Raw genomic sequence first — 23273 nt, forward strand, 5'->3', positions numbered from 1 at the left:
CTGGTTTCTCCCTCTCTTTCAGCTTTAGGTACAAAATGCTTCTGGGCTGTTTTCACCTCCTTGGCTGACCGCACTGTGTCTGTCTCCCTTCCCCATCACAGTGTAAACTTCTCTGGTGTTGCTGCAGTCTGCTGTAGCAGTTTCCTTGACTGTGGCAGTTCCTTCTACATAGTTCCGCTTGAGTCGCCTCGTCCATTGCCAGCCTGCTCCTTTCCCCCAGTACGGTTTTAGGAGCCATTCTAGGCGTTCCCCTTGCCCTTTGTTCCCGCCCTCTGATGGCTGGCCGTTCTGTCATGGCCTCCGTTCAGCAGCATAGCCTTAGTCACTGAGGAAGCGTGGCTAATAAGCTGAGGAATTAAATGTTTTACTTTATTTGGTTTTGGTGTAGAACTCACATGTTTAGTAAGTCATACTGTATAAGTATCATGGCTTTAGACAATTTGAACAAGTCCATTTGGCTTTTCCCATCCCTGAGCCATTCTGTATTTTGTGGTCCAGACCATCAGAGAAGAGGGCATGGCCTCAGACCTTGGTAAAGTCCTGACTGCCCTGTTCTGGCTTAAGTTACTCCCAGCTGGGCTCTCCATTTCTCTCTTCATTTTTTTCTCACTGAGTCCCCCCCCCCCCCCCCTTGGATTCCTTTATGGCCTTACTTAGCACTTTCTTCAAAGCCTTCAGTAATTCCCCATTCTCCCAGACAGACTATCAAACCCTTAGCCTAACATTTGAGACCTTTGCAGCCCTATTTATTCATTCATTATCATATTCTCGTTCTCTCACTCGTTCACTTGCTGGGCTATTTCTGTGCTTTCTGTTTGTTCTATGGAGAAGCCCTCTGTCTTTTCACTTCTGCAGTTTAAACAGTACCAGCATCATCACCACTACCAGTGGTCCTCAGGGCCTGCGGCTCCTCCTCTAGCGCACCTTCCACCAGCACCTCCTCTGACCTTTGAAATGTAGCCCTTCTTGTAAGCTTGGTAGCTATTTTTTTTCTACAGAATGTAGCAAAGTTTTTTCAATTTCTAGATGCTCAGTAACTTATTGAATTAAATAAATACAATGACACAATATGAAGTCAAGGACCTAGAGTCAGAAATAGTTCCTGGGATTCGTTGGTTTTTGGTTTTGTTGCTGATGTTGGGGTTGAGGATTTGGAGGTAGGACTGTTATACAAAGCATCAAATTATAGGAAATTATAGGAAAACAGTAATGGGGTTACAAGTCACAAGCAGAAAGATGGTTAAGAGCCCTTACTCATGTGTGTCAGCACTTGCTGTCTGGATTGGTTGTTGCTTCTCTCTAATCACTTTATTCTCAAGTCCAGAATAAGTTTAATGATGCAAGTTGTATGTTACACAGTTTATTCTATCCGACTTAATTTATCTTTTTTCCCTTATTGGGAATCTGTAGTCCTTCTGAATATAATTGAAAACCACTTAATCCTACAGGCTTTGCAAGGGCAGATATCAAGTCAGCAGGTTGCTGTGGAGAAGCTGAAGAAGACAGCAGAAGTTCTCTTGGGTGCCAAGGGCTCCTTGCTTCCTGCCAAGAATGACATCCAGAAGACCCTGGGTAAGGTTTCTAGTTTCTTGTTTCTAGTTTCAGCTGGGTACATTCAAAATGGAGGTGTTTTATAGAGAGGGAGAAAATGCTCACAAATACATGCTGTATGATTGGTCTCTGCATGTGTGTATGAAATAAAAATATCTTCCAGCTGACTCTTATTGTTTCCCACAAATAGAGCTGAGTTAAAAGCTGAGTAGGAATTTTCAGTGAGGAGAAAGCCAGTCTATCCGAGAAGAGCGCTTCTCTGTCCTTAAAGACGCAAACATTCTGATCATGCACTTTGATCAGCAAGTAATTAAAAGGCACATGTATTTAAAAATTCATGTACATTTTATTATCATATCTAATTGTAAAGCATAAAACTTCAACATTTTAAGGCGTATGAAGAAGTGTGAGTGTAGGTTCTAAGGCAGCGGTTCTCAACCTTCCTGAGGCTGCAACCCTTTAACATGGTTTCTCATGTGGTGGTGACCCAGCCATAAAATTACTTTCATTGCTTCATCGCAACTGCACATTCACTGCTGTTATGAATAATAATGTAAATATCTGTGTTTCCCGATGGTCTTAGGTGACCCCTGTGAAAGTGTCGTTTGACCACCCCCCAAGGGGTCGCAACCCCAAAGGCTGAGAACCGCCTGTTCTAAGATAAGCCATCACATCAACCCATAGCAGAGATCATCACCATAGGAACTTAAGCGTGGAGCTGTGAAGCAGAGAATGTTTTCATTATGTTTCTGTCATTTGAAGAGGCATTTTTAATGTTTTCTATATTTTTAAGTGTTTTTTATTTTACATTTATTTATAATATTGATATATTTTACATCAATATTTAGAGCTTCTGTTTGACATCAATTTCTAGGAATGTCTGAAACTATTTATGATACAGAAAAATTTCCATAAGATCTTTTTTATTTCTAAGAAAAACAATAGCTTTTAAAAATACTTGTTATGGGTGATTTGTTGATTAAAAAAAAACAAAACACAAAACAAAATCTTGCTGTGTATCCAGGACTAGACTAAAAAGCAAGAGCTTGTCGTGAAGTATTTGCTAAACACATAAAAACTCTGTTAGGAACTAGGGCCAAAGACAGACACCACAACAAATATTTTGCTAGTGCTTTTTATTGCTTGGGAAATTATGCAAGGAACTGATCAAACTATACACATGCACACGTATGCACATGGGATTCCAAAGTCCTCATCTCCAGATACCTCCATTTTAGGCCTTAGACCTAAATACATGTGTGTATGGTGGGTGGGGGCATGTCAAGGTTCATCACAAACAGCACTCACGGTGTATTAAGTTTTTGAAAGCAGCTCATTGATTTGCTCTGGGAAGTCATACATCATAGCTGAGCCAATACCCCCTCATCACGCTGATGCACAAGCACTGCCCCGCCCCCAGGAACAGCCCAGCTGCCAATCAGAAGCTACAGTTTAAGGCCACTGCTCCTGGGACTTGCAGCCAGGGGCCATTTTTGACTTGGGAACTGGATGCTTGTAGCGTCTTGGTTCACGTTAAAGGCAGCCCTTCACCCCAGTCAGCATTCTCCTCAGCGTCACTGTGTTTTAGCATCAGGCATGTCAACTCTCTGGTTCAGGGAGAATGTGCTCAGCTGTTTTCTCATACTGTAGCTTACAGCAACTTAAAAGAAAGTGTTTTGCTGTTGAATCATGCATGCATCATAGGCCAAACAAGCACGGAAGGGAACTCCCCTACAGAGCTGTTTGGGTCACAGTTTCTAGTGTTCTGTTATACACTGTGTTCTACTAAAACATTCAGAAATAACTAAAATGCTTTTTTAAGTCTTTGTATAATAAATGAGATTTTAAAATCATGATTTTAAAAAAAAAGTTGTTTTCCAGAGAGAGACAGAAATTTAGTAGCTCTGTTCTTCAAACCTGTAGCTGGCCCACAGTATAGAACGGCAAATGTCAAAATGCAGAATTTTGTATTCAAGAGAAAACTAGGCAGTAAGGTAGCATTTTCTCCCTCTCTTCCTTCCTTCCTCCCTCCCTCCCTCCCTCCCTCCCTTCTTTCCTTCCTTCCTTCCCTTTCACCTTAAATCTTTAGACTTGAATGTAAAGTTTATATCATGAGAGATAAGTTGTTCTGTTAAACTCATTTTTGTCTGCTATTAAACTTGTAGATGAATTCTGTTGTCTGTGTTTTAGAAACACAACCATAGCTCTTACATTGTTAGCCTTTTTTCTCAATGCATTTGCCTCTTCTGTGGATTTGAAGCCTCTCTGATGATGACCAAAGCTGAATATGAACATGTGTGTGTGTACACAGTTATGTGACAGAATGTTCTCTCTGGAGAGTGGTTCTGGAACTGTCACTGAAGCAAGAGTGACGGCTGTGAGCCACGGTTTAGCCCATGCTTTCTCCGCAACACGTCATATGGTTATGCCTCCAAAACCTTGCCGGATGCAAATGGTGGACATGTGAAATTACTCTTTAATATTTCATTTTTCACTCTATTTGTGTCTTTATAAAAAAATTATACGTTATCTGATTATTCATTGAAAATGTATCATTTAAACTTCTTTTATATGAAAACCTACCTAATCGTTAACCTCAGAATACATTTGAGAAGGAACAAGTTAAGCAGAACTTGGTGCTCACTAGTCCCTTCTCTGTGTGGCGCAGATGACATTGTCGGGAGGTATGATGATCTGTCCAAGTCTGTGAATGAACGGAATGAAAAGCTTCAGATAACACTGACCCGCTCACTGAGTGTGCAGGACGGCTTGGATGAGATGCTGGACTGGATGGGAAGTGTGGAGAGCTCACTGGTCAAGCAAGGTCAAGTGCCCCTAAACTCTGCGGCTCTTCAGGACCTCATCAGTAAAAACATTGTGAGTGACCTTTTCTGGGGGGAGGAATTCTACTTGCAATTAAAAACAAATTATTTGTCTCCAGGAATAGATAGGCTTAAAGACAGAGATAAGAGAAGCCTCTGAATACAACCAAGTAGCAAGCAGTGCTTGTTCAAATGAATGTGTAAATGATTTTTGTTATGTCACTTAGGAAGAGATTTATGTACTTTTCATTATTCATTAAAGAAGGTCTAAACCTACACTGTCTTATCTCATTTATCATTACTTCAGACAGCTGCTCATGGGGTTCATCAGATCAATCTTGCTGTTGCTAAGCCTTTTAAAAATTAAGAGCATGGCTAATCCCCAGACTGCATTCGATCTCAGGGTTTCTGGGTAGCAGCAGCCCCCTGCGTTCTTCAAACAGCCAGCCAGCTGTTCCCCGCACTCCCTTAAAGAGCTTTGGGATTGGCTTCCTCAAGGGGAAAATCAAACATGTCACTCATTCCCAACTGTTAGCCTTTTCAGTCACAGGTTGTTCGAGCTTCTGGTGCTGTGGAGAATCACGTTCAGAGCTCCGCGGCATTATTTGTCAACATCACTAGAAAATATGTACAATAATTACTGTATTTCAGATGTTGGAGCAGGACATTGCAGGTCGTCAGAGCAGCGTAAATGCCATGAATGAGAAAGTAAAGACCTTTATGGAGACCACAGACCCGTCCACTGCATCCTCGCTGCAGGCGAAAATGAAGGACCTGTCTACCCGGTTCTCCGCAGCCAGTCAGAAACATAAAGAAAAGCTTGCCAAGATGGTGGAACTAAAGGCCAAAGTAGAGCAGTTTGAAAAGCTCTCAGAAAAGCTCCAGGTGTTTCTAGAGACACAGAGCCAGGCACTCACGGAGGTGGACATGCCAGGAAAAGATGTTCCGGAGCTGTCTCAGTATATGCAGGTGTGTAGTCCGCGGTAGCCACAGTGGCAAGCAAGCTCACACGTTTGTTGACAGTCTACCTACCAGTTGTCATTCTAACTGCTTCACACTTGCTTCTCTTAGAAGCATTTGTCTGCTGCATAGAACTAACCATTTACCACACATACCATAGCTGTTGCAAATATCACTGTGCATGCCAAAATCACAGAGAAACAAAACAGCAGTGCATGGTCACGTGCCCACTGTATCCTAGCTGCACATCACAGTCTGTGAAGTACTGAGCACTAGGTGTGCTCCATGAAACCCCAGCCAGAGGCACTGTGCTCCTGTACACACCTCTGGAAAAATGTGATCCTAAGGTCCAGCAGCATTTATATTGACGGATGTCAATACTTTGCAGGAATCCACTACAAAATTCTTAGAACACAAGAAAGATCTCGAAGCTTTGCACAGCCTCCTGAAAGAGATATCCAGCCATGGCTTGCCAGGGGACAAAGCTCTGGTGTTTGAGAAAACAAATAATTTGTCAAAGAAATTCAAAGAACTGGAGGATACCATCCAAGAAAAGTAAGCACCTCATTCAAAATATGTTTTATTTCATCTGGTGGTGCTCAATAGCTACATTGCTTTTATTTATGGGAGTATATGACTGAGGTGATTTCCAAAATGTGGGGCCTGGGTTCTTGCTGTATTCGTGCATTGAATATACTTAGGAGGGTTGGGTGGTGGTGGCTCATGCCTTTAATCCCAGCACTCGGGTGGCAGAGGCAGGAGTACAGGAGTATCTCTGTGAGTTCGAGGCCAACCTGGTCTACAAGAGCTAGTTCCAGGACAGGCTCCAAAGCCACAGAGAAACCCTGTCTCGAAAACCAAAATAAATAAATAAATAACTCGGGAGGCTGGAGCAGGATTACAGATTACAGAGTTTGAAGTCCTAATGTGGACTGTAGGGAGACCCTGTCTTAAGAAGCAAAACACAACAACGAAAACATCAAGTTACTATTCACTGAAATATTGAGGTGGGAAACTGAACATGGCTTGTGTAAAAGTGGGGGGCACTGCATAAGCATGATAGTGCTGGTGGGGTGTGACCGGAACGATCCAGTTCACCAGGGTCTATGGTTTCTTTGCCAAGTATTACCTTTCTGTTTGCAGAGACAGAAATAACCTTGAAAAGCAGTACTTCTTGCTTTGGGGACTCAGTTCAGAAGCTACACATAATTTCAGTGTGTTCTTAATAGCCCTTTTAATATAACAGCTTACTCCCTTAATGAGTGCTGGGTTAAGTCATCCACTGACTAACATGACCTGTGTTCTCCTCAGGTCAGCAGAAGATACCTGGTTTTTTTTTTTTTTTTTATGGATCTTTGCTGGCTGGAATTAAGCATTTTTTAAGATGGATCAATCAAAGCTGCTAGAGTTTATGTAGCATTGTAGGGTATTGTTACGGACGGGTTACAGATTTTTTGACTGTTTCCTCTCTGTCTAAAGCTTTGCTTAAGGAATCACAAGTGGTTACTCAGCTGATTTCATTGACCACATAAGCAAACGTCAGCCTGAGTTGTTCTGTGCATTTCAAAGGTGCTTGTTAAAGTTGAGCCCGATTTAGGGATAATGACCATGGGAGCATCTGGTTCTGCAGCCTAACTTCTGGTTTGCCTTTGTTCATTAGAAAAGACGCTATCGGCTCTTGCCAGGAGCAACTGAGTGCTTTCCAAGTCCTTGCTCAGTCACTGAAGTCCTGGATAAAAGAAACAGCAAAGCAGGTTCCCGTCGTGAAGCCTTCTTTGGGAGCAGAGGACTTAGGAAAATCTCTGGAAGAAACTAAGGTGGCTCAATGGACCTGATACTAACCTCTGCTTGCCTGTGTTAGCAATGAAGCGTGGGGTCCTTCAGTCTAAAGTCGTGCATGCTGGTCTCATAAATGCCCTATAGGATCTGTGGGAGTCAGTAATGGGATTAGCTGAACTTTTCGAGGAAGGAAAATTTGGTTAATTTGGTTTATGAAGAAGATGTGTCCATGAGTCATTAGTCTTCCCTAATATTGAAGTTTCCTTCTTCATCAAATTTCATCTTAGTTTCCATTCTTTTATTATGCCTTCCCTCCATGTAGTAAAAGAGAGACCCCTGTCTGTATGTGCTTGGTAACCAGTGTTGGAAGACAGGTTAGTTATTTGATTGAAATTCTTGCATAAGTAGTATATACGTACTTGGTTGTCTGACTTAAGTCATAAAAGTTATGAATGCTTGTGTCAGGTTTTCTTGGAGTGAAATCATGTATCTTTACAACTTCACTGAAACTGATAGTTAAACGCAGCATGAGTTGGAATTCTGTATGCCCCTGTTCATTTTTATTGTCCTGTTACATACCTAATGGTGCGGCTGCACCTGGTAAAGCCCTGCAGACTTACAGTTGACAGTTATTCTGGAACCTTCCCGTAGCACCAGGGCACGGCCTGGCTTCCACTGTGCCTGGGGGCAGAACACAGAATGGGCCTTGCCCCATTCCCCTCTGTCAACAGTGTTAACAGTCACCCGGGCCCACAGTCATAGTTGCTTTGAAATCTGCCTGAGAAGTTCACTGACAATGTACAGCTTTGAAGATACATGGAAGACTGAAAGATAATGTGTTTTTGTGTTTAAAGAAATTACAAGAAAAGTGGCGTTTGAAAGCCCCAGAAATTCATACAGCAAACAACAGTGGGGTCTCACTATGTAACCTGATAAGTGCGCTGACCACCCCTGCCAAGGCCATAGCAGCAGTCAAATCAGGTATGCGCTTTGTTTCCGTGACCAGTCTGTAAGAATTGGAGCTCTCGTGTTAACTTTGTGTATTTTTAATTCATTAAATAAAAGGTCACCTCAGAAAGTGAAAGACGTAAGACAAATGACTTTTAAAAGCACATTGAATCTGTCATGGAGAGATGGGGATGGCTCAGTGCATAATCTATGTGTGTGGAAGCATGAGGCTGGGAGTTCGAATCAGTCATATGTTTACACCAGAGTGGGCATGGTGGCCTGCCTGTAACCACAGCCTTCAGGAGGCTCAGACAGGTAATCCTCAGAGCAGACTGACTAGCTAGATTCACTGAATCCTTGTCTTCTGGAGTTGGCGAGTGACCCCGCCTCAGAAAATAAAATGGAAAGTGATTGTGGAAGATAATTAACCTCTGTGGTGGGCCTCCACGTGTAGGAGCACACACAGCATACACGTCTGCACATGTGCACCCACAGATATAGGAACATGCGCGTGCCCACACACACACACACACACACACACACACACACACACACGTCTGTCATGGAAAAATATCTGTACTAATTTTAAATTAGTTTTAAAATCCCTCCCATGTTTGATATTTATTAAATATTACATGTAAAATATAACCACATTGGCATGTAATGATAAGAAGGTGATACTGAGGAGGGGAACCGGTCAGGTTCCAGTCTACTTGCTTTTTACTGTACTTACACGGGGGTACTGAAGTGCTCTTGGTGCTATTTCTGGTCTCGTTCTACTCGGTAGTAAAGAAATGGATTTGGTTTTCTAGAAAAGAAGTAAACAAGAGGGTAGGCTCTTCTCTGAAGAGGTGACTTACCTCTCTCTCTCCTCTCTCACTCTTTCTGTCTGCTTGTCTGTGCATTGTTCCTAGAGCACCTGACTCTGCAGCCTGTGGGCCAGCTCACACATGTCTCAGCCCGAGTCCCGGCTGATCCCCCTTTTCAGAGTCAAATGCATACAAATGTCAACTCCCAAACTAGTTTAATATGAATATAGTGCTTAGATAAGGCATACTTATTGAGGTATGTTTTTGTTTGTTAGTTTTTGTTTTCTTTCCAGTTGAGTAGACAGAAGGCTGATCCCATATCTCTATTGTGTGTCTCTGAGTGCCCTCTGGTTTATCTCGTCTGACCAGGCCTCCAGCTGTCCCTATTGTGAGTGACACCCATGTTCCAGCTGCACTGTTCTCAACCAGTCGTTTATTCCACTCTGATAATCCCTTTGAAAGGGACGCCCATATTATATATGCTGCAGTGAGCTCTCCTTTCGCCCCAATCAGATTTCCTGAGATGCCAAGTTGATTCTTTTTTAAGAAAAGGAATCCTGTTGTTTTTAATTTATCTTGGTTGCTCCTGCCTCCTTATTTGTAATAAAATCTATTCTCTGCTATGTTTTCTTTGTTTGGCCTTTAAGAATTAGACTCTGGGATGCTTTCCCTTCCATGTAAAATGCCTTGCGTGTGATTTTTTTTTTTTTTAGTGTGTGTGTGTGTGTAACAATGCAAGATTCAGATATTTAAATGTTTCTGTTGGTTGTGCTTGTTTGGGCATATCTCTGCTTTGATAGACAGCCAGCGGATGCTAGCATGAGAAAGTTGGATTTTATTAACAGTGTGGTTATGGAAACATGCCAGTACCAGATGGTTATGATAATAAAAGACAGATAGCTATTACGACTCACTAAGGAGTTTCTGTGTGATAGGGAACGAGTTAACTGTCTGTGGTCCCCATGGTGCTCTTACAGGTTAGGCACCGTGGTTCACATCAGCTTGGCCTATTAGTTCTTCTGGGCACACAGCTAATAATTAGTAGAGTTGGCAATTAAATTCAGGAGTCCTACCCCAGGCCCAGGCACTGCCACCCCTGTATTCTCTCTTCTTCAGCATATGTGGACTTAGCAAAGGCTTTTGTTTCATCTTTATTTTCATTAAGTAAAACAGACTTTCTCTTCTCGGTTACTTTGCTTTATTTAATATGTGCATGCTGGGGACCTTCAAAACTTCAGTAGTTTTATCATTAAGATGACTTTAGCACAAAAAAAACGTAGCTACAATATTTAAGAATTAACTTTTGATTGATTTATTAACAGTAGGAAGTAAGACGCAGCCTCGCTGCTCTAAGAATAAACGATGGTGTTCTTAAGTGGCCACTTGATGGCGGTTTGCTTTATGCCATCTATAGCTGGTGAGTAGAAGTACTATGATAATCTAAAGTTGTTTTTGTTTTTGCAGGTGGAGTAATACTAAATGGTGAAGGAACAGACACAAATACTCAGGATTTCTTGGCAAATAAAGGTGAATAAGGAACCTTATCTGGTTCATAGTGGAGCTAGCTGTTTCTGAGAAAATCCTTTGAGAGAGCCGTAGTTATGTTGAAATCTTAAACTTGAATTAGAATGGTCACAGTCTCCATGGTTATATTGATAGAATATTCTGTAAACTCTGTCCAGCTGTGATGAATCGAGCTTTAATGTTTTGCTTTAGTACTTGGTTTTATTTTCTTCTTGTTGATTTAAGATTCACTTCTACAGGACAGGCACCAAAGCTACAGAGAAGCCTGTCTTGAAAAAACAAAACAAAACAAAAAAGATACATTTCTACTTGGGTAGCATTTGATCTGATTTATTGTTTAGTACCCAAGAAGTAGAATTTAAGCTTAAAACCCTGTCATACTACCTCTGACATTTTACTATTATGCAGTGTTCCTGAGTCATTTTTTCTTTTTTTTAACATTTATTTATTTATTATGTATACAATATTCTGTCTGCTTGTATGCCTAGAGGCCAGAGAGGGCACCAGACCTCATTACAGATGGTTGTGAGCCACCATGTGGTTGCTGGGGATTGAACTCAGGACCTTTGGAAGAGCAGGCAATGTTCTTAACTGCTGAGCCATCTCTCCAGCCCCGAGTCATTTTTTTATTAACCAGCAGTATGACCTGATCTTTCGATCCTAAAATGTCCATGGTTTATTGTAGCTTAATAGTGACAATGTATAAGTAGGTACTGTATAATATAAAGTTAATTCTATGACTTTTCTCCAAAACCCTTAGCATGCATTGGTATATTTTTCTTCCCACTCATAGGGTTAACATCTATTAAAAAGGACATGACTGACATAAGCCACAGCTACGAAGACCTTGGCCTGTTACTCAAGGATAAGATAACTGAACTGAATACTAAGCTCTCCAAGTTGCAAAAGGCTCAGGAAGAATCGAGTGCGATGATGCAGTGGTTGGAGAAAATGAACAAAACTGCCAGCAAATGGCAGCAGACGCCCACGCCCACAGACACCGAATCCGTGAAGACGCAAGTCGAGCAGAATAAGGTAGACTGGGCGTAGGGCGAAAGGGCCAGTGAAAGAGATCTCTGGCCCTGAAATCAGAGCCAAAGAAACACCCTGTCCTTCAGCAAATCAGGAATTGAAACCAGCCAATCCCAGGGCACGAAAATCAACCAATCTCTGAGTTTGACCCAAGCTCAGGAATTGAAATCCTACCAGTCTTCACCCTGAAAACCTCCACCTTGTAAAATTCCAGCCCTAAGAAGTCCTGTGGAATTCTAAAAGAATCCTAAGAAAGCCAAAATACCTACAACTCCTAAGGGAAGTTTACCTACAGTAGCTCCGAAGGGAAACGTATCCCAACCAAAGTGTTACAGCTCTGTTAGGTGGGGGACCATTTCCAATGCAAGTGTAACAGCTCTCCTCCAGCGGGGGAGGGCGTCCCCAGCCAGGTGGTCACAGCTCTGCTCCAGCGGGGGAGGGCGCCCCCAGCCAGGTGGTCACAGCTCTGCTCTGGTGTGCTCCAGAGAAACGGTACAGTCTGTTCGGCTTCCCTGGAGTGTGACACTTGCGTGTATTTCTTGGCTTCCGACTACCAAAATACCTTTCCCTTCGAAGCTATAACACTTACACTGGTACACAGAAGGAAGACGTCAGAGAGAATGGGCAGAAATTCAGAAGCAGCCAAGGTGGTCCTGTGCTCTGTTCTGTTTGCTACTTAGATCCGTCAACAACTTACTTGAGAGTTTTAAAGTCTGCCTTTCTGCAGACTGGGGCAGTTGGTAGTCATTTTTTCTCCGCCCTCTGACATTGTAAAAAAACCAAACTGTTGAGTATACGTAACTTGCCCGTTGTTACATCCACTTAAATCTGGAACATTAACTAGTTAACTCTTAGGAAAGATTTAGTTAAGGGGTAACTATATTAAGGGCCTGTGTTGTCTGCTATAAAATGAGGTAGCTAATACCATCCTCTTCTTCAATGGACCGTACTTCTGTAGCTGTCACAATTGGGAATGTAGTTTTCCACGGAAGCACTGGGCTGGCACATTAGAAACCTGCATTCGACTTCTGCCGTGTGTGTGTGTGTGTGTGTGTGTGTGTGTGTGTGTGTGTTCCCAAGCTGAGCCCAACGTTCCGGAGGCCTTCCCCAAGGCCTGCCAGTCACAGTCTCACCGAGAGCAGCTGCATGTCCCCGTAGTCGTTTGAAAGCAGAAAATTCTCTTCAGTGTCAGTCTGTCATTCCTCCAAATCAGAGGGTTCCTCTGTGGGATCTCTGTGTCTCACAGTTAAAGATGGGCAAAGGAATAGTGAGAATTAGCGGTCCCGTAACCCAGGTCCTCACCCACTCCAGCATTTAATGTAGGGGTTTTTCCTCTCTAGGTCATACCAGAGGGTAGGAAATGCAGCATAATTGTACTTTCTGTCTTTTGATGTCAAACCTCTGTGTAGTTAATTGCTTTTTTTTTTCCTTGTTAGTCCTTTGAGGCGGAACTAAAGCAAAACGTAAACAAAGTGCAAGAACTGAAAGACAAACTGACTGAGCTACTGAAGGAGAACCCAGAGGCTCCCGAGGCCCCCGCCTGGAGACAGATGCTGACGGAGATGGGTAAGTGTAGCCTTGCGCCACCGCGCACGGGCATCAGAATGCTTTTCAGAAAACATCCAGTAGTCTCGGTTGCTTTTGGATTATCTTTAAATGGTTCAGAATCTGTTTTTTGAATAATTAGAATCATGACGTTCAAGTCCATTGTTCTGAGAACTGGCATCCCGCTGTTTTTGTGGAAAAGGCTGCTTGGTTGATGATGAAATGCTTTGCACTGAGGAATGTCTTCATTGGTGTTGATTTGCTGTTTATTAGCTTTGTGCTCATAGGTGCTGTCCCTTAGCATGTTTTCTTCCATGTTCCCCTCTCCTCTGCGAGGTGGCTTCTGGGTTCTGGGACTCCTCCAGCCCCGTCTCTTTAGCTCTCCTTTCTCTCAAGCCAGTGTCTCCCCTTCCCACCTTTATACAAACTGCTCGTAGGAGTAGAATTTCCTTCAAAGGCCTTTCCAGTTTGTGCGAGCAGTGGAGACTAAGAAAGCAGATTTTCCCACTTCACTCTCTTGTTTAGCAATTTCCGTAAGTGAAGGTCTGTCTGTCTGTCTAGTAGCCCTAGTGTGTGCTGTGTGAAGTGTACGACGTGGATCCTTCTTGGGATGACTTGACTTTCAGTCATTCCGTTAGGTTTATTTCAGACCTTCCTTTCAGTGTTAGGCATCATGGGCTAAGAAACAAAGTGTTGTAAATTAATGTTCGGTGTTAGAGAGGATCCGACTCTCGAGACTCCCGCTGCGTCGTGGTCCCCCAAGTCAGTGGCTCTCCTTGGGATGTCAACATTACTTGAGCAGAGTGTTGTCAAACATTAGAAGAGAGGAGGGAGTGAGGAGTGTACATTTCCTAAAATGCCTCCTGATGGTTTGGATATTTCTGCATCCTGTCTGCTTTTGTTCACAGTCTCTCTAGTCAGATTATATTGGATTAGAACTTGCCCTACAGAAGGATGCCATTAAATAAAAATCACCTACTGTGTTCTATTAAAGTTTTTCTTTAGTATATTGTGCCAAGTGACCAATAATAAAAAAATCTCTTGGGACCAGTGGAAATGGCTCAGTCAATAAAGTGCTTACACACACGAGCACAGGGATGGTTCAGTCCCCAGAACCCACGTGAAAGCACTAGACACAATAGTACAGGATTGTAATCCCTGTGCCGAGGAGGCAGAAACACACAGCGCTGTGGGGCTACCTGGGCAGCCTTGTCTGCTAGGCAAGTACCAGGCCAATGAGAGACCCTTTCTCGTAGAAAAACACGCAAAACAAAGGCGCATGGCTCCAGGGTCAGCAGCGACAGTTCTCCTTCAGCTTCCACACACGTATGTGCGTGTGTACCCACACAAACACATTTTAAAAAGCAATAAAGTGGGTTTAAGGCAAGCCTCGGTGCTCTGACAACAAATCTGCACCTCAAGATGTTGTGCTCTGTGGAAACCAGGAGAGCAAGAAGGCTTCCCGGCTGAGGGTATGGTCCTGTAGGACGGAGATGACGGACAGAAATAGGAGATGATGCCAGGAGGTGGCCCGGTGTGGCTTACGTGAGCATGTGCGCTTTGGGGAGAACATTAAGATTGTGAGGGCCAGATTAGAGGAGTCCTCTCAATATAGGCGCAAGATGAGTGTTCCAAGGGTCAGGCTGTGATGGACCCTGAGTTCAGGCAGATGTCTTCTGATTTTATCATCTAAATGATGAGAAGTTATTAATCAAAGGACTTGAGGAGGGAAGTGATATGTTTGAAAATGGTTGTTTTCGAGGGAAATTATTTTAGAATTGAATGGCTTACCGCTGAGAAATAGCCAGATATGAGTTACAAGACTACTAAGCTGTGTCTGTAATTTCAGAGTGTGCTCTTTGTATCTACATCCACATTTGAACTCGTGGAACCCCCACTCCAGACCTCCTGCATCAGGCCCTCCCTGTGTATTAACGGTCCCAGCATGTGGTTCTGTAGCAGCCGAGTTCGGGAAGCACAGTGGTCTAGGAAAAGGATGTACGTCTAGGATGTAGACCATGGTAGAGCATGGCCCTGAGCATATCCACGAGGTGCTTGGGGCTGTGATGGCATAGCAGAGCCATCAGAAGGCCATTGAAAGTCATTGTGGAGCGTTAGTGGTTAAGAGTACATACTGCTCTTGCGGAGGACCTGAGTTCAGGTCTTAGCACCCACATCAGGCAGCGCCAACCACCTTAACTCCAGCTCCAGGGGATCCACACTCTGGCCTCTGAAGGCTCCTACATCTACAAAATCACCCCCACTGCCCGCACACACAGACAGACAGCGAAACAGACAAGTAATTAAAATAAGATGTCTTTAAAAACCATTACGAACTGTTGCATCTCTGTGAAAAGGAAGAGAGGGTGGCCTTTGAAAGAAATATGAAAAGGGGCAAAGACCAGTTTTTAGAGGGACATCACTAACGGTTCCTGTGATGGCTGTGAGTGCAGTGCAGCACAAAATCATGCCGAGGGTTTGTCTGTGGCTTTTCCTTCGCCACTGCATTGTCCAGCTCTCCAGTGTGAACTTCTTAGAAGTCAGTGTCATGCCGTGGTCGTGAGGTAGACTGCCCTTTCACGGGACTCTGAGATCTGGTGCTGTACCTTTGCAGCACTTGGTTGGTACTGAGTGAGTCTAATAGAGAGTCTGAGGGCAGGTATTCAAATCTGGAAGGCATTTACCTAGGAATATTTGAGAAACTTAAAGAAAAAGATTCAGGGTTGTGGTGTGACTCAGCAATAGAGAACTTGTGTATTCACACAGCCCTAGGTTCAGTACCCAGTAACACCCACCCCCACCCTCCCTCCTTCCCTCCCCTCTTCCTCTCCCCCACCTCTCCCTCCCTCCCTCCCTCTCTCTCTCTCTCTCTCTCTCTCTCTCTCTCTCTCTCTCTCTCTCTCTCTCAACTGTATAGGACTTTTAGAAGGAATAAGAGATCACAGGAACCTGATTGTTTTGGACAATGTTAATATTTTTGCCTTCTAAAATAGGTTCAGACTTGTTTTATTTATACTGGAGTTAATACACAATTACTAAATCCATAATGTTATAACAAAGAATGAAACAGCAGGCGTGGTTGGTGTGTGGGGAGGAAGCTGAGACCTGTTATCATTTAGAATGAGCAGCGCTAGGAAAGAGAGCCTCAGGGCCATGGAGGCCATGATCAGGCCTTGAGGAGGGAGGGAGATTAGGGGAACTGTACGTCATAACAGATGGGAATAACCCCCACAACATGACAAGACCACGAGATGAGGACCATTATAGGAATTCCTAGAACTGCCGTGGATGGCATGACGGAGAAGCAAGCCTTCGGAGAAAAAGCCCCTTAGAAAGGAGGTATTTTGACACCTCTGGTTTTGGGCTCCATGGCTTGCTCCCCTACATCTCCTCCAGCCCAGCCCTATTGAGGTCTGTGTGCTCTGAGCAGGGGCTGTCAGTCCTTAGTCTCAAGGCACAAACTACAGGTGTTTATGGCTGATTTCTCCAGACTTCATCTCCTAGTGGCCAGTTTCTTAGAACGGCAGGCTCATGACCTAATAGGTAGTACCTGTGGTGTTTCACATAATTACTTCCTTTAAGTTCCAGCTAACAGGAAAGAGAGTTATAAGGCGTGAACAAGGATAGATGGTCGCTTACTGGTGATGTACTTGCCAATCTTAAGGCCCTGCGTCTAAATCCTAACAGGGAAGGGGGTGGAAAAGGAATGACATCTATTATATATCATTTTGAATCATATGATTACAGTTTTCTAGGGGTGATATTAAACGTACAAAAACCCAATACCAGTCTCATCCTTTTTCTTTCAGATACTAAGTGGCAAGAGCTCAACCAGATAACAGTTGATAGGCAACAGAAGCTGGAAGAATCCTCCAATAATCTAACCCAGTTCCAGACCACAGAGGCCCAGCTAAAGCAGTGGCTTTTGGAGAAAGAACTGATGGTCAGTGTTCTTGGACCCTTATCCATCGACCCGAATATGTTGAACACACAGAGGCAGCAGGTGCAGGTGAGTGCTATCTGAGGACCAGCTGGATGCAGCCCCTTGACTTAGCAAGACAAATGTGCTCAGTGTAAATACATTAGTGTGGCCAGTGTGTATCTTCCTGCTGCGGGACATGCTATCTAAAGCAAGACCTTTAGAGAGCTACAGCTGGGAGATGGCCACGGTATTTTCCCTGAGTCAGCACGGTGGGGGGGGCAGATCTTCCGCCCACTGTTTGGTCATGCTGTAGTTGTGGCAGGCCCGCTGACCCTCGGGAGTCCCTGAAGGGTGAACGTGATTGCCTAAGTCATGCAGTAAGGTCCTGATCCGAAGACAGAGCAGGGTGGGGACAAGGACAAGGACATGGACTGAGGGGACAGAGGGAACCTCAGAACCCGTAGTCACCCTCAGAGTCTTAGTCATTCACAGATAAGCCCAAAAGGGAGAGAAAATCTGACATTTAAGTCAGACGGAAGAGCACAAGGTTCCATTTTGTTTCTGCAAGTATGAGCAGTGTCCTCAGAGCAGGGAGGAGGTGCTCCGCCAAAGGCACAAAGGTGTCACCAAGTCTCAGGGGTGTTCTCGTTCATTCTGCTCATAAGACAAACAGAACAAAGACAGAAAGATAAACGGGGACTATCTGGAGAAATACTTGCTTGTCGTCTTAGCAGTCTGAAAAGGATAGATAAATAAGTATAAAAATAGGTAAAATATAAAATAAAAGATTAGATACACCACAAGGAAAGCATTTGGGGATCATTTCTAATGACAGTCGCGATGAGCCTCTACATTCTGAGCAGTAAGATTTTATCTTTAAAGCTGTCATAATAAAGATTGTAAATGTTTTTAAGTCCTCTGTTAAAATAAAAAAAACTTTTTATAAACCAAGAGCACTTGAACATAGTAAGCAGTTAAGAGTTACCCTTGCATTTTCTTCAGTGTCGAATACTAGGAAATATTGGTGGTGTGAACCCAGGAGCAGCATCTTGTGTGTTTCTGGAACGTGTGACTGTTTGTTCATCTGCTCACACTACAGTTTACATCATTCTTCTTACCCTCATTCCACACAGGGTGTTACCTGGGAAGCACCATGGCTCCTTAGTTTCAGATAATTGCACTGTCCTCAAAAATTAGGCAAACATTAAAACAAAATTCAAACTAGAGAGGTTACGACCATTTCTATCCATTTGGATGCTTAAATTTATGTTTTTTATAGTTAGTTATACAACCCTTCGTTTGTTTTCGACGGTTATTCTAGATTCTACTTCAAGAATTCGACACTCGGAAACATCAATACGAACAGCTCACAGCTGCTGGCCGGGGCATCCTGAGCAGACCTGGGGAAGACCCTTCTTTACATGGGATCGTGAACGAACAACTGGCAGCTGTGACCCAGAAGTGGGACAACCTGACGGGACAACTGAGGGACAGGTGTGACTGGATTGACCAGGCTATCGTCAAAAGCACGCAGTATCAGGGCCTCCTGAGAAGCCTTTCGGGTACCCTGAGTGAGCTGGATGACAGACTCAGCAGCAGCCTCACCGCCGGCACACTGCCTGATGCTGTGAACCAGCAGCTGGAAGCGGCCCAGAAGCTGAAGCAGGAAATCAAAGAGCAAAGCCCACACATCAGGACAGCCCAGACACTCTGTGAGGACCTGTCCGCGCTGGTCAAAGAGGGCTACTTGAAAGCAGAACTGAGCAGGCAACTGGAAGGCGTTGTAAAATCGTTCAAGGATATCGAACAAAAGACAGGTTGGTCTTTCTTTGCATATACCTATTTTCTGATAAGAAACTGTGAGCCTGTGCTGCTGTTGCAAGCGCTTGGTGATAATGCGTGACTGGGAAAGGACCCTGCTCCTCCCGTCACAGGTGGACAGAAAAAGTTCTGAGGAAGTTCTGCACAGATCAGAGATGTTCTGCACACATTCCAGACGCTGCTGATGCTTTAACTCTGGGTAGTCCAAGTTGACCTTCTAAATACATAGACACCTTTTTCTGTGTTACGTTGTCTTACTTCAGCAGAAAAGCAGATGAATAGTTGTTTGAAAGGCGTTGTGTCTTTTCTCATCTGTTATTACTGTGTATGCAGCTGTCACAGAGAGCTTTTCTAGAGAAATGTGTGGGTGTCTCTGTTTTCCTCACTGCCCTGTAGCAATAGTTCTGTGACAAACTAGGTGCAACGGCGTGCCTGAAGGGTCCTGCCAAAGAAGGACATGCTTCACTGGTCTGTTCTGTTCCACAAACTTCTAGGCCTTGCCTCTAGCCGTATCTGATCTGTTTTTTAATTGGTTCAGTGTTCATGTTGATTAGAGTAGCCATTTCAGGCTTCTTTTCCACAGAGACAGCATAGGATAGTATCCAGGACCTGCGTGTGTGGGGGTCCTGAGCTTCATCTCAGAACTGGAATTACCTGGCAAATAATTTAAGCCCCGAGAATATGGAAAAGTCGGAGAAATGGGGTGGGGGCTTGTATTTGATATGAAAAGGGTTATTGACAGCACATACAAGGCTTGCACAGGTTCAAACCAGACAAAATTCCAGCACTGAGGAGGGGAAGTGGACACACAGTCCTCAACTAACCAAGAAACTGATACAGTTTTTACTGTGGAGTGTCACTGGGTAAATCAGTCACATTCCAGTGCAGGACACACGCCCAGATGTAGTTGGTCTACAAAAAACAGATTCCATGGATTTCTGTGCATGTGTGTGTGTCTGCGTGTGCATGTGTATGTCTGCATGTGCATGCGTGTGTGTCTGCGTGTGCATGTGTATGTCTGCGTGTGCATGTGTGTGTCTGCGTGTGCATGTGTATGTCTGCGTGTGTGTGTCTGCGTGTGCATGCGTGTGTGTCTGCGTGTGTCTGCGTGTGCATGTGTGTGTCTGTGTGTGCATGTGTGTCTGCGTGTGCATGTGTGTGTGTCTGCGTGTGCATGTATATGTCTGCATGTGCATGTGTGCGTGTGCATGTGTATGTCTGCATGTGCATGCGTGTGTGTCTGCGTGTGCATGTGTATGTCTGCATGTGCATGTGTGTGTAGGGTTTTCTTTGGTCTTCCTGAATTTCTTTTTTTTGTGTTTTGTTTGTTTTGATTATTATTACTATTATTATTTTAGAGAGAGTAAGAAGAACTTGAAATTGTGTGGGTATGTGGGGAGGATCTGGAAGGAGTTAGGGAAAGGGGAAGTATAATCCAAATATATTTATGGGGAAAGGGGTGTTTTAAATAAAATTTTAAGAAAGAAGAGAGTGGTTAAGACAATCCAGAACTGTGCCATTGTCAGCTTGTCATTCTGGCATGGAGAAGGCATTCTGGGAACAAGCCCAGTATGTCATGCCCACACCTTATACCTTCATTCTTACCTGTTCTCGTGTCTTTTTGTTTTGCCTAATAGCTGCTTTCTTGCCCGAGCTGCTGCCTGTTATATTTGTCTCTCTTTTTTTTTCCCTCTCTCTCAGTAGCTTGAGTTTACTTCCAGTTCCTCAAGTCAGTGCTACAAGTTTGCTCTGGGATAACTGTGAGCCATCACTTGGAGGTTTCTGTTGGCTTTTTAGAGATAGTGCTAAGATCTTCATGTAAAACGGTACATTTGTGCTTTCCCTTTAGAGAATCATGTTCAGCACCTTCAGTCAGCCTGTGCGAGCTCTCACCAGTTTCAGCAAATGTCTAAGGATTTTCAGGCTTGGCTGGACACCAAGAAGGAGGAACAAAGAAACTCTCCCCCCATATCAGCCAGATTCAATGTCTTGGAGTCATTGCTTAAAGCTCAGAAAGAATTCAGCAAAACTTCCACCGAGCAGTCTAACATTTACGAGAAAACCATTGCAGAAGGTGAAAACCTGTTATTAAAAACACAGGGGGCGGAGAAGGCAGCCTTACAGTTACAGCTCAACACGATGAAAACCGACTGGGACCGATTCCGAAAGCAGGTGAGCGAAAGGGAAGAGAAACTGAAAGACGCGCTGGAGAAAGCCCTCAAGTACAGAGAGCAGGTGGAAACTCTGCAGCCGTGGGTAGACAGATGTCAGCAGAGTCTGGACAGAGTGAAGTTCTGCTTGGATCCCAGTGAGACGGAGAATTCCATTGCCGAGCTGAAGTCCCTGCAGAAGGAAATGGACCACCACTTCGGAATGGTGGAATTACTGAACAACGCAGCCAATAGCCTACTCAGTGTCTGTGAGGTGGATAAAGAGGTGGTTACGAATGAAAATAAGGCATTGATCCAGAAGGTAGACAGGGTCACCGAACAGCTTCAAAGTAAGAAAGTCTCCCTAGAGAACATGGCCCAGAAGTTTAAAGACTTCCAGGAAGTCTCCAAAGAAGCTGAAAGGCAGCTCCTAGGGGCAAAAGAACAACTGGATGTCCATCACTCCCTAGGACCCCAGGCACACAGTAACAAGCACCTGACCATGCTACAGGCTCAGCAGAAGTCACTGCAGACCCTGAAGCATCAGGTAGACTTGGCAAAAAGGCTCGCCCAGGACCTGGTGATGGAAGCCACAGAACCAAAGGGAACCTCCGACATTTTGTTGCAAGCAGAAGCCTTAGCTGAAGAGCATAAAAACCTGAGCCAGCAAGTGGATGAAAAGTGTTCTTTCCTCGAAACCAAGCTGCAGGGTATCGGACACTTCCAGAACACCATCCGAGAGATGTTTTCTCAGTTCACAGAGTTTGATGATGAGCTGGATAGCATGGCTCCAGTGGGCAGAGATGCAGAAACGCTCCAAAAGCAGAAGGCGTCTATACAGGCCTTCCTGAAGAAGCTGGAAGCCCTCATAGCCAGCAACGACAACGCAAATAAGACCTGCAAGATGATGCTAGCCACAGAAGAAACCTCTCCTGACCTTGTTGGAATCAAAAGGGACTTAGAAGCCTTGAGCAAACAGTGCAACAAGTTGCTAGACCGAGCGAAAGCCAGAGAGGAGCAGGTGGAAGGTGCGACTGAGCGGCTGGAAGAGTTCTACCGCAAACTGGAAGAGTTCTCAACTCTGCTCCAGAAGGCTGAGGACCACGAAGAATCGCAAGGGCCCGTGGGGACAGAAACGGAGACAATTAACCAGCAGCTTGACGTATTTAAGGTAGGGAAGTCTATATATTTTTTCCAAATGTTTTTATTATTAAATGAAGATTCTAATTAATATGGAAAGGCAATTTTCTGGGGCTCGTTGTCATTCTTGAATGACTGGCATATGGTATAGAATTCGGAATGAGTACATATGGTTATAATAGTCAGATATTGCAGGGCAGTTCAAAGGCCTGGATGAGTCAAAGAGTTCTTGAGGATGTTCCTGGCAGGCCTCAACCTGACCTCAGCGGAGTCATTTCTGTTGCTGTTTGTAGCTGACGTCTGTAGTGACCAGAGCCGTGTTTTGAACTGGGCTTCATATGTTTGTCTCCCAGCATTTTCTTCAGTGATAAATTATAGTTTACAGTGGTAGTCTTTTTCCATTCTTTCTCTTTTTAAATGAGTCTTCTCATCCATCTTAATTTCTTCTCTGAACTTTTCTTTTCTGGTAGAGGTTTATGTTTTTTTAAAGGCAGTGTGATTTTTCATGTTGTAAGTCCCAGTTGTATAACAGATCTTCAGCTCATGTCTGATGCAGTTCGAAGAAAATTGTTTTTGATAGGACCAAGTCATGTCTGGCACTTGATAACCTCAAAGATGCTTAATAAATGGAGCACTATATATATATATATATATATATATATATATATATATATATATATATATATATATATATAAAACCTGGTTGTTTCAATCTTTTTGGATTCGGGGCCACTTGTAATAGTGAAAGCCGAAGCAAATAATTGCGTATACAAAGAGAGGTTCATTCCTGGAAGCGAGCATGTCAGGTACCCTCAACAAACTATCGAGTATGTGCTCTGTGTGTGCCACAGACCTGCTGGAGTTGTCATGGGTCCTGCTCTGTTTCTGAGATGTGTTTTACTTTCTAGCAAAGACTAGTAGAGGGATTTTGCATCATTAACACATAGAGGATAAAGAAAGAGCAAACAAAACCAAGATATGTAAAGCTATAGACTGGGCTCCCAGTGTAGAGCCTATGAGAGACCTCTTGTTTGGTGCTCAGGTTCAGATGCTTCCCATGGGGAAATAAAAAACAGAAATTAAATGGACTTCCAAACTTTCTTGTTGTTACATCTGATACCCTGTTTCCTTTGCCTGCCTTTAGTAGTGGAGCTTAAATGAGTGAACCATGAAGATAACTTCGAATATCTATAACCACTGCCTGCTGTTTATTGTTGGTGGAAGTTTTTGTCCTGCCAGCAGCTCCCAAATAAACACACTGAGGCCAATA

General features: G+C 43.8%; 1 protein-coding gene across 22 annotated transcripts in view; it reads left to right on the forward strand.

Annotated features, from left to right (window-relative positions):
- Dst (dystonin) overlaps window positions 1-23273 on the forward strand; it is a 408649-nt gene that overhangs the window by 307459 nt on the left and 77917 nt on the right. For all 22 annotated transcript variants that reach the window (XM_048430395.3, XM_048430401.3, XM_048430399.3 and 19 more), the window contains 12 exons: window positions 1449-1572; window positions 4220-4428; window positions 5025-5342; window positions 5722-5888; window positions 6994-7150; window positions 7967-8093; window positions 10334-10396; window positions 11187-11428; window positions 12862-12991; window positions 16780-16979; window positions 18214-18709; window positions 20563-22034. In XM_048430395.3, the coding sequence (XP_048286352.3) occupies window positions 1449-1572; window positions 4220-4428; window positions 5025-5342; window positions 5722-5888; window positions 6994-7150; window positions 7967-8093; window positions 10334-10396; window positions 11187-11428; window positions 12862-12991; window positions 16780-16979; window positions 18214-18709; window positions 20563-22034 (3705 nt within the window). The remainder of the gene's footprint in view (window positions 1-1448; window positions 1573-4219; window positions 4429-5024; window positions 5343-5721; window positions 5889-6993; window positions 7151-7966; window positions 8094-10333; window positions 10397-11186; window positions 11429-12861; window positions 12992-16779; window positions 16980-18213; window positions 18710-20562; window positions 22035-23273) is intronic.

This window comes from Myodes glareolus, chromosome 18, assembly GCF_982192425.1.
Source record: "Myodes glareolus chromosome 18, mMyoGla1.1, whole genome shotgun sequence".
NCBI lineage: Eukaryota > Metazoa > Chordata > Mammalia > Rodentia > Cricetidae > Myodes > Myodes glareolus.